Here is an 11,969-nt window from a genome sequence, read left to right on the forward strand (position 1 = left end):
TTTGATGCAAGAGTTAGAGTGTCAACAAAGTGCTGTAAAAAATCATTGAATAAAAGAAGAACTTTAAAAATCTTAATGATAATAATATTATAGTTTTACAAATTCGCAGGCCACCGTGCGGACACATGGGCCTCTATGAATCGCTCATACATTCGGGTTAATTATTTACATTGAAAGTCCTTTAAATGATAGCACTTGGATTGGCAGTCATCAAGTGGATGCAAAACGTCAAATATCATGACCTTTTGGAAAGATGTCTGCATTTTCCAATAACATTTTATACCTGTCTCATATTTTCCCCGAGGGTGTCCGGTAAATACCCCAAAATGCGGGGTATTTTTCAGGACACCTTTAAAATAAATTTTAGGAGCATCTACTAAATTTCAAGGAAAAGTAATAAATCTTGTGTATATAAAGGTCATACTTTGATGAATAAAAATATCAAAAGATTGGCTCTCTAGGATTAATACTTTCAGAGTAATGCCCAAATAAGTCAAAATCATCTCGTAATTACCCCAGATGACTATAGACCAAGAGCACTAGGCCTAAAAGCCTGGAGCTGTATATTGTATTTCCTTTATATGAAAGAAGAAAAATTCCCAAATAAGGTCAAGTGATATGAATCATATTTTGCTAGATGAGTAATTGCAAAAGTATGTCAATAGTGTGGATATGTGTGGTTTTATTTGTTAAAAAGTTAGGACTCTACTTTACTACCATAAGCCTCCATTAAAAGTGCCATTTCCCCTGATTTCCCTCCTTTTTAACTAATTTGGACGGCAGAAACAGTGAACCCCTTAAGGGATAAGCTGTTTTATAAAGAGAAATCAAGGACAAGTGAATTTTGTGCTTTAGAGGCTATGAAATTAACCTCAATTGACAGCAATGTACCACCATATGTTAGCGGGTAAAGGTAAAAAAGTGTTAAAAAATCCCTGATTTTGAAGTAAGGCAAAGCATAAGGTTATTAATATGAATCTTTTATTGTAGATTAAAAAAATAACTAAACATAGTATGCCAGGGAAATTACTTGTACCAGTGACACCAAAATTTAGCAAACAAACTGGCATTCCTTCTTCACTCCTTTACAGTGGCAGTCGTTTCCAGGGACATCAGAAAAGTAAAGGCAATAAGTATGATGTGGAGGTTGTTTTACAGGTATGTTTTCTTTCATAAACTATGTATATAAAGAATTAAGAATTTTTTTACAACCTATATTCACTCCAGGAGATTTGGGTGGCCGATTAGAGATCTTTTTACCTCGAGGAAAGGAAGTGTTGAAAGTAATAAATAAAATAAAAATGAAACATAAAAAGAGATTATTGTTTTGTAAATAAACTTCTTTTAACTAAACTATTAAAATAAATACATGGATCCTTTTTCATCAAGAAGATAAAAGGCTGGACTGGAATAATAATGTTGGTTTGTCGTCACCTGAACCTATATTTTTGAAGTGGGTGGCTGGATTTGGAAAAAACTTATATTTTATTTAAGGAAATTCTCTTATTGGGTAATTTTGAAATAAAAAAAGAAACAGCTAGAACCAAGAGAATTCACGATTCTTAAGCTAAAGATAGAATGAGACTGAATGAGACTGACATAAAGGTTCTGATATGAAAAAAAAGGATTTTCATTTTTACAGTAAAATAAATTGAGTCACAAAGTGCTCAAGAAAATTCGAAAAAAATTTGAGCGAAATATTAAGAAATAGTAACTAGAACTAACTTACAATTGCTACACCGTGTTTCATCTACAATACACCTGCATTGCCTGAAGATTGCGCCAGCATGAAACACTGTGTAGCAATTGTAGTTAGGTCGACGAGATGATGGCAAACCAATATTTTTAAGTCTGGTATCAATATGCTAAAGTGATATTTTTTATTATTTTTATCATTTTTTGGAATTATTTTTTCAATATATGTCGCTGATGAATTAATTTCTTTTTTGTTTTATTTTTTCTAGCATGTAGACGAGGAGAATTCTTTTTTGTGTGGATATTTGAAAATTAAAGGTCTCACAGATGTAAGTCAAAATAATTAATCAGTATGCCCTGAAAGAAAAATACTTTATCAATTTAGAATGGTTGTAAGAAGAAAACTTGCCACAAAAATAAAAATATTATCAAGGTATCTGAAAAGGAGTAGTTTGTTATATCATTAAAAAAGTTAAAGATCTGCATATATCCTGAATTGGGTATAAACTTCTTCTAATCAATAATTCCCTTCTCTTAACAATCTTGAATGAAATAACTGATACTACCTGGAACTGCAATATCTGTTTTTTAAAGTTTATCTGTTGACATAATATTTCATTTACTTTCAGGAATATCCTACACTAATAACATATTTTGATGGTGAAATCATTAGTAAGAAACATCCCTTCCTGACACGAAAATGGGTAAGAATGAAGATTATGTTTTATTTTGTAATTTCAATTTCAAATTCAAAACTATCATTCCTCAAGCAATAATTCTCTTGTTGTAACTGGTGCATTTTACCTGCTATTTTGTCATGAATGATACAAGTGACAAAATGTAATGTGTTAAAACACACTTTGAAAAAGTTCTGCTCTCATTTTCCAGTGTTAATGAATGCAGATCCGTCCATCAGTTGAGATTTTTCAAATAGATTTTGTGAACATTTTGTATAACTTTGAACTTTCCGTTCAGATTTGCCAAACGTGGTTCATTTTTATAGGGCTTTTCCAGAAAAAAGCCATTATACCCTCTGTTTAGGACCACTGTGGAAAGAAATGTTGTCCCCTCTGAAATACCAGGCAATTTTAGCTTTAAACCCCTCTGGAATTCCAAATTTTTACAGCATTTGAAACATGGAATCCAGTTATTTTTGACAGATTTTTGTATATTCCTATGGAATTCCACCACATGTCAAATATTACAGAAAATGAGGGGTAACAGGGGTATACAGTTTTTTTCTTCTTAAAAAGCCCATTATATGTCCCTGATTCTGTATAATTTATTAGGAAGCAGATGAAGATGTTGATCGCAAGCATTGGGTAAAGAATTATTTTTTAAATATTTTCATAATTTCCTCTTACTTTTTTTATTTTGATTATAATGTTGATTTTTATTGCCTTAAATTATTATTTTAACTTTAATTTTTATTAAGCTTTGATAAAAATTGTACAAGCAAGCTTAAAATCATTTCCGCCATTATTATTTTGAGTATGATATGCTAACATAAAACATTTTTTTTAATACTGCAGGGAAAATTTGTGGCATTCTATCAATTCGCTAAAAAGTTCAATTCTGATAACTTTGAGTATGATCAACTACAAAAGATGGACTTTGTATTCATGAGATGGAAGGTTTGTCAAAATTGTTGTTGTGGGTTGTGCTTTCTTGGTGATGACTAGGTTCTCCTTTACAGAGGATGCCCGGTTTGAGTGGTCTAGGAGTCTTATGCTGAATTTTATACTGCCTGCCAGTGGGCAAGGCACTAACACACAGTTTTTCGGATTATGTGCGTTAATCCGGCGTGAACTACTATAGCATAAGGCCAGCACTTTCTCACCTCATCCACGGTCTATTGTAGAATCAACACCTAGCACAGTCACCGATAGACTTCTTGAGTTTCTGTCAACCCAATTCCCCTCCCATGATATAGGTTTGCCCAGGCGAAGGTATATTCACTTGCAAAGTATCATTAAATCACAGCATCGAGTTGGCTTCGAGTGACCTTCTGGATACAGTCAAAATTGATAATCACTACACCACTGAGCCTATTTTGTACTTCCTTAGTCTACACAATAGACAGATCCAGGCTTTTAGGCCTTACTCTTGGTCTATAGGCACTGCTTTAGGCGGCCACTAGTGACCCCCACCGGGAATTGCTTATTAATAGGTTTAAACATAATAGACAACATTCACAAAAGATGTTTATCAATAGAGATTTTAAATAAAAGAATTTTTAAAACACAGCTGATTGGCTTAGGTTTCGAAACTCTCTATTGTTTCATTAAAACCTCAGTGCGCATGCGATTTATCTGGAGAATTTCAATATTCAAAACAAGAGCAGTGCTCATAGCCCAAAGAGTAGGAGTTTTACGCTCGAAACGAAGGAAGATATGACGTAGCCTAGTACTTCCTTAAAGAGCAACACACACTGCACAATATATCGTCATGCAATATATTGACATAAATTGCTGAGTGTTGAGAACTTATTTAAAAAATGTATTGTCAGCTCGATTTGCATTTCCTAGAAACAAAAGTTTAGTTACTTTATACATGTCTCTATTCTTGTTTCATTGTTTCATCTAGGAACATTTTTTAGTGCCGGATCATAAAGTAACAGATATCAGTGGTGCATCTTTTGCTGGTTTTTATTACATTTGTTTTCAAAAATCCACATCATCAATAGAAGGTTATTATTACCATCGAAATTCAGAATGGTAAGAGAGTGCTTCGGTTTTATTTGTTTGTTTTTTCTATATGTATAACAAAAGATTTACTGTTTATTTGTTTCCAATAAACAGCCTTCAAGCGTCTCCCACCTAACCAGTAACGTGGCGGGTCCACCCAAATTTGAATTTTTGCGCCCCCTATGAAAATTGAAATATGTTTTGTAAAAATCACGGGAGGGAAGGGAGCACGAAAATTCTTCTGGTATTTCTTTCCCTTTTTTACTGAAAACTGCTAATTCCAAGGTGTAAAAAAGCAAAGGGGCGCCAAAATTTGTAATCAGATGCACCTTTTCACACCCCTTATCTTTAGCCTCCCTTCAGCCGCTGGGGACGTGAGGCATTTGCCTCCCCCTGCTACCACGCTAATTGCATCTAGCAATAATGGACTCAATTCAATGATTTATAACCGGAAAAACCGTATAATTATAAAAATATTAACCCCTTTTAATGTTTCATTTTTATTTTATTTAGTATTTTCAACACTTCCTTTCCTAGAGGTCATATCTCTGATCTTCACCATATATAGTGTTGCAACTTTTCCGTCTGTAGACGGATATCCGTCCAGTTGAGATACAAATATATCATTTCCGTCTTGCCAGTAAGAGGGTTTTTGGTTCAAATGACCATCTAATCCTAAGGTTTCCGTCCATATTCACAAAACCTAGTTGCAACACTGTATATACATACAACTGAATATAATTTAAAATCATCTTGTTTCGTTATAAAGGTTCCAGTCATTAACTTTAACCCATGTGCCTGATCCGACACCCTCTACGTACGAGTTTCGATGAAGCGGCACACACATCATTTCCTACGCTGCATAAAATGGTTATAATTGCTTAAAAAGTAGAAGATTTAAAAAGCTTTAAATCCTTGCTCGTTATGGTTTATCGTTCAATAAAATTAATGAAGCAATACGTTCATTCATTTGCTGCAGAATCAATTCCAAATGGTTCATGGCAAATACTTTGGTGTTGTTAGTATTCTTAAGACATGTTAAAGATCTTCAAACCAGGATATCTACTATATATTTTTCAAATCATGAAAATGGTTCATAAGGCAAGGTCCCCTATTTGTTCTGTTTGGCAAGATGGTCATTATAATATTGCCTTTTGAATTTAGTTTTCATACTTTTTCATAAAAAATTTAATTTGTCAAATTTTCTCTCGTGAATTCAAAATCATGTGTTTTTGACGAAACTATGCCCAGCATAATTTTTAAAACTCTTTCCTTTGTCAATCAAAGGAAGGTAGTTTTATCCCAGTTTAACTCTTTAAGGCCTTTTTTCTTTATATTTTACTATTTTTCATTTTCTTCGTGTTTTTGTTCCGTAATTTATTCATTTTTTAATCACAACAGTTAAAAATAACAAAATAGAGAGAACATTGTAAAGGTTTATTGGGCCATTCCATTTTATGTCCATACAAGGGCTGGAGGAACATTTCCAGCGGGTAACTCGAAGGAATTTCCAGGGGGTCTAAAGGAGTATGTTTTCATTTTCCCAAGGAGTAAAAGTCATTCTAAAATTTCCAGGGGTGAAACACTGACTTTAGTTCGTACATCCTCACTTTAAGGTACGAAACGATTTTTTCCAAGGGCTTTTTGGAAAATTTTTCCATTTTCCAGGGGGTATCCTCTCATTTCTAAGAAATCTTTTTTTGATTTGAAAAGGTTCGTCCACCCCCCTGTATGGAAATTTAATGGAACAGCCCTTTTCTATGAAGAAGCACTTTCTCCTACTTCAACTTGTAAAATTTATCACTTTTATGAAATTGTAAATTTTATTGTTCCCTTTCAGCCATTCAGTCTGGTCGATATCTAATGAGGGCTTTCCCACTTAGCATCTCAACAAGAATAATATCCTATACTTTATTCATAGCTTTTAAAACGTAAAATTCCAACACAAATGATCGTTTTTCTCTCTTTTTATGATATTTTTATGCAATTTTAGGAAATTATTATGGGGATCTACACAAAATCTTTTAAATCGCAACTATCAGCATCAAAATCAAGTTATCCCTTTTTCTGGATACCGTTTAGACTGACTTTAAAATAATATTTTTAGGGCACAATTATTATTTGTGATGCCACAATGTCTATATACACACTATTTATTCTTTTTAAGAATAATGTCAGTTTTTGCAAAGAGAATTTTATGATAGAGTTGCCCCTGTTTTGGCAACATATTGTGTGTCTGGATTAGTTTCTTTATTAATTCCCTGATTAATCCAAATCTGATTTATCTGTTGCCATTATGAAATAATAATATCATTAATATAGGAAATTTCACAGTCGAAATGAATCATGTGTGATCAGGACTGATCCCGCTCCAATGACGGCTTCTTGTAGGTTAGACGCAAAAAAATCCAAAATTTTTGATGAATAGAAGTTGTTATCTTATCAGAGGTCTAGATTACTCATGATTCTTTTGATCGTGAAATCGTCAATGTAACCAATACATCTATTAGCCACTTTGCTAAGAGCTTTTTGGAGGGGGCTGAGTTCAAGTTTACCAGGGTTGAATGACGTCAATATATATAAAGTCATTGCATTGACATCCTCACAGATACTGACAATTCATGATATGCACCATTACAATGTCTTCCACTGACCCAACAGCTGATTGGTTGAAAGTGACGTATTGACTGATGAATAGAGGATGGTTTGATTTGTGTGAGGGATTGCCTCTACAGATTCGAACGTTTCCTTCCATAATGGTGGAGATTACGTAACTTAAACAAACATGAAAACCCTATATATTGACGTCATTATATCCTGGTAAACTCAAAGGTTGGGTTGGGTTGGGTTGATTCTGGGTTGAAAATATGGCTGTAACAAAAGCTATTAATTTTGGGCTTATCATTTAGTTAATTTGGAATGGATGATCAAAGCAATTTTTTAAGACTTAGTTGACCGACTTAAATCTTTGACCTTTGTTTCAGTACCTTTCTTTCAACTACTGAATTATGTCATGCTCATTTTTAACATCTTAAAATTTCTTATTTTCTTTCCAGAAAAAAAAATTATTACAAAAATAATTTTACAAAAAATATAAAGAATATCATACAATAATGTTAGATGATACAGAGGATATCGCATTGAATTTTGGTGATGAAGCTGCTGGCAAAAACAAACGCTTCAAGTAAGTCATTGTTTTGGTTTGTTTGTATGTCATGTCTTATCCGTTGTTGTGCGGAATAAACAATTTTTGCCGATTTCACTGTTACAGTTGCCTCTCTCTAATTTGACCGTCAGACTTTTATTGTGACTTTTCATCCAATTATAGAGAGCACACTACTTTCCAATTGAGGGAACCAATGTTTTAGTTCGAATTAAAAAAAGCGTCGAATTTACTAGTTTTACCTGTAATGTAACTATACACCTTTTCGATCGTAGCCGCCAATTGCCGCCCGGGCATTTTCCCCCCTAAATTCGATCCAATCCTTTCTTGATACCTTTTTCTATTGTACATAGGTGTGAAAAAAAGACTGCGGCGGTTTTAGGGTGGTTAGACGAACAAAAAAATGCCAGCGTGGCAATTGGTGGCTACGGTCAAGAAGGTGTATCGCGGACTTTCATAAAGATTTTCCGGGCCTAATTTGCGGGCCTTCTGTCAAATAATCTCAAAATCTTATCTACTTTCAAACTAGCCGACATACGGTTGTGTCCAACGAAAGATGCTACGGATCCTAAGGGTTGACACCTAGAATACCACATCAATGTCTCATCATTTTATTTATATCTTTACAGACATCCCGTAGCAGCATTCTTTCACATTGTTTTTCGTTTACTGGCTCTCGTCTTCTACTTTTTGGCAAATTTATTCACCAACAGTTTTGTGACGATGTTCGTGATCTTAGTTTTGTTATTATCGTTCGACTTTTGGGTGGTGAAGAATGTGACAGGACGGCTATTGGTTGGTTTGCGATGGTGGAATTATATCGATGAAGATGGTAATTCTCAATGGATGTTCGAAGCTAGAAAGGTATTTTGTATCCCAGTGTTAAAATGTCATCCGTCTCAGACGAATTTCCGTCTCAGGGAAATAAAGAGGCTTTTCCGCCTCAGACAAATATTTGTTTCAGTGTCAAGTATGTAAAAAGGTTTTTCCGTCTCAAAATTCTGCACACCAAATGTTTTGAAGAATTTGTGCTAATTGGCAGCGGAAAATACGCTTGAGATGAAAAACCTTGCTATGACCACTGCACTATTCTCAATTGCTAGCAAGAGTTTCTCAATAAAACATCTAGCCAAAGGTGACAAAAGAAGTTTCAGTTTTGCAATTTCTGGACAGGTTCCTTTTTTTAGGATCGTCTTTTATTAATTTTAGATATCAATCTTTTAAAATTTATCTTCCATTAAAAAACTAAAAAGCACATCACTTAATAGTTTTTTAATGGAAGATAACTTTTAAAATATTGATATATGGCTCTGGTTCTTAACTAATCGGGCACTCTTATGGCATTGATTTACCACACTTGTTCCAATTAAAAATAAGACAGTCAATAACCATGGTTGATTCTCGCTTCCATGTTTTCTAGAAAAAGAAAGGTGCCAAATCGAAGACGTTAGCAGCAGAATCACGTTTATTTTGGTTGGGTTTGGTTATATTTCCGATCATCTGGGTTTTCCTGTTGGTCGTCTCGTTGTTATCTTTCAAGTTAACTAATGTGGTAAGGGGCCTATTCATGATATACACCATTGCAATGTTATCTACGGGTCCAACAGCTGATTGGCTGAAAGTAACGTATTGACTGATTTTATGTCACTTACAACCAATCAGCTTTTGGGGTCCGTGATGTAATGTTAGAAGACATTGCAATGGTGCATATTATGAATACAAAGGCCAAAAAAATAAGTTTACTTCATCTTTGAGTGGGACCAGATTGAGAATTTGCCAGATTGAGATGTTGCATCTGTTCAATGAAACTGTACTGCAAGATAGTAAACACAAATCACTACCTAAGCATTTTTGTTGATTGAATATAAAATCTCCTTGATTTCTTGTTCGTTCTAATTTGTACACGTGTGAATTCGGTTTCAAAATTTTCCTTAGTTGACGATATTTTGTTCATAGATTTTCCTTCAAATCCAGGAGGGTTTAGATTCGGTTATTTTCTCTTTTCGTTGATAGTTGATTATATTCGTGGCGATTGTGCTGACGTCATCAAATCTTGTTGGGTATATCAAATGTAAGAAAGATGCTGGTAAAGATGTCCAATCAATGGCCAGTAATTTCCTTGGAAGACAAATACTAACACAGGTAGCAAGTTTTGAAAGAAACTTTCTTAGTAATTGGGCTGTTCCCCAAAATATGTTTCTACTCCCTATGTCGAGGAGGTGTGACGTCCATGGGTGGTCTGGAAAATAAAAAATCTAGGGGGTTGTTGGACCTACCCCGGTGGAGGTCCTATAAATTAACCTCTGTTTGTCCGTTAGTTCGTTAGTTCGTTACCAACTTTTCTCGAGATTGGCTCATTAGTTTTTCCTGATTTTTTGTACAAAGATGGAGGGCAAGATTCTCTAAAGAATGGCTGAAGTGGTTTTTCCCGGAAAATTCTTATTCGCCTTAAAAAACGGATTTTCGTATTTTGGGGAAATTCCCTTTAACAAAATAAGAAAATATAGCTTTTCTCAATGTTGACTCATTATTTTTTTCTGATATTTTGCACAATGATGCATAATGGCAATGCCTAAAATGTGATTGAGCCCGATTTTCGAAAAAAAATATATTTGGGCAAATTTGGGCAAACTGCCTAAAAATAGGGTTTTTTGGACTTTGTACAAAATCCTGTCATTACTTTTTTCTGATTTTTTGTACAATGATGCAAAATGACAATAGCTAAAATGTGGCCAAGCCAGATTTTCAAAAAACATTTTTTTCCGGCCGAAAATGCCGGAAATATGCCGGAAAACCTGTTTTTTTGGCATTTTCTCAAGATTTTATCATTTTTTTTTTCTGATTTTTTGCTCAAAGATATGTATTAACAATGCCCAAATTATGGCTGAGTTCGATTTTTGAGAAAAAATTTTTCCGGTTGAAAATGCCGGAAATCGCCGTGTTTGCAGATTTTCATTGGATTTTTTCCTTATATTCATTTCTATGTTTTTTACACAAAAACATTATTGATAACAATGCTCATCAAGCATGATTCAATTGTCAATAAAACTGATTTTTGCGACCAGAACTTTATTTTTATTTTTCCCTACAACCCTTCCCTGTCCCCCCATCAACAATCAATGATGAATTTATTGCGTTATGCATTTTCGCTAAACACTATATTTTCTGACTGATTTTTTTTCATTTTTCTCCTCGCATTGCTATCTAACTTTCATCATCAGGTAGGTCCATTCAGTATCTAGCTTGTTTTTTGTTAAAAGGCCAGTATAATGAGGTTGAAAATCCAGGCTGGTCAGTAAAATGAGAAAAAATCCAAAGGGGTCCTGAAAAATTGAAAAAAATCCAGCTGGTCACCTTTCCCCAAAATGACCTTCTCAACATAGGGGTAGAAATTTTTTATGGGATGGCCCATTAAATCGTACTTTATATAAATAAATGATCTCGTGGAAGAATTTCTGTTCTTTAAGGTAATCTTTTTCGGTAAATACTTGGTATTTTCTTGTTTTTGAAAAATTTTCTTGTCGATTTTTCAAAAATACTCCAGATTTAGAAAATGGAAAAAGTGCTTCCAAAAGCATCTATTCTCTTAGCCACCATAAAAATTAGTTCCCTTTGGTACTCTCAATCTTTCTTATCTATTTTTTTTTCCTTTTTCAGATGTTCAAAGCAAATACGACCAATGAAGAAAGTGGGAGCAAAACGCAAGATATTTAGTAGTTTTTAACCAATTATATGGTTTTTTTAAAGAAAATTAATTTTTTGGTTGGTGTTTTTATCTTTTTTTTTGTGATAATGTCGACCGATATAGTATTTGCACCTATTGATCAGAGAAAATTTGAATGCGTCACCTTGCGCAATTTCTTCCTCCATTGATGCTTTAACGAAAACTTCTTTTAGGCCAGAGCTTCGAGATTATCTTTCTTCTAGTTTTTGGACTTTTTGACAACTCATACTACTCATACTAGTCGTAGTCTTTTGTATTAAAATATTCCATCTCTGATTTTATTTATTTAGTATTACAATATAATGAATATTCGAATATTTTGTACATAATACAAACTATTATATACCTTTGGTTTTCCTATAAAAACTTTTAGGTTTTAAGGGGATGTAGAAAGTTTCTTGATTTAACGTTAATTTTTTTGAAATTAGACTGTTTTCCGTACTCGACTTACGGCCGGGTAGCTCAGTCGGTAGAGCATTCGCCTTATAAGGGTGAACATTTTCAACTCAGCGGATGAGTAGCTTAGATTGGGTAATCTGATCTAGACGGTGAGTTACTGGGAGCTGAGAGTAGGTGTGACGATCCACCTCAGCATTCGATCTCCAAGGTCTAGCGCAAATAGAAAAGGGGATAGATTCACTCACTCCCGCCTCCACCGACAGCCACCAGATGAATATACTTAATTACTTCTGATCCCTCC

The 11,969-nt window shown here is 34.1% G+C and overlaps 2 protein-coding genes across 2 annotated transcripts; both read left to right on the forward strand.

Annotated features, from left to right (window-relative positions):
- The first annotated feature begins 954 nt into the window (after positions 1-954).
- On the forward strand, positions 955-6,615 carry LOC136823786 (glucose-induced degradation protein 4 homolog). Its single transcript, XM_067079956.1, has 7 exons — positions 955-1,158; positions 1,965-2,024; positions 2,325-2,399; positions 2,985-3,017; positions 3,228-3,329; positions 4,282-4,412; positions 5,152-6,615. Exons 1-7 carry the CDS (start codon positions 1,015-1,017, stop codon positions 5,213-5,215), a joined length of 609 nt encoding a protein of 202 aa, XP_066936057.1. The 5' UTR covers positions 955-1,014; the 3' UTR covers positions 5,216-6,615.
- Positions 6,616-7,442: 827 nt separating this feature from the next.
- Positions 7,443-11,614, forward strand: LOC136823837 (Golgi apparatus membrane protein TVP23 homolog B-like). Its single transcript, XM_067080004.1, has 5 exons — positions 7,443-7,566; positions 8,175-8,409; positions 8,966-9,097; positions 9,559-9,687; positions 11,203-11,614. The coding sequence occupies exons 1-5, from the start codon at positions 7,496-7,498 to the stop codon at positions 11,257-11,259; spliced, it is 624 nt and encodes a 207-aa protein (XP_066936105.1). The 5' UTR covers positions 7,443-7,495; the 3' UTR covers positions 11,260-11,614.
- Positions 11,615-11,969: the final 355 nt, after the last annotated feature.

The sequence above is a fragment of the Clytia hemisphaerica genome, unplaced genomic scaffold, assembly GCF_902728285.1.
Source record: "Clytia hemisphaerica strain Z4C2 unplaced genomic scaffold, Clytia hemisphaerica genome assembly, whole genome shotgun sequence".
In the NCBI taxonomy this organism is placed as follows: Eukaryota; Metazoa; Cnidaria; class Hydrozoa; order Leptothecata; family Clytiidae; genus Clytia; species Clytia hemisphaerica.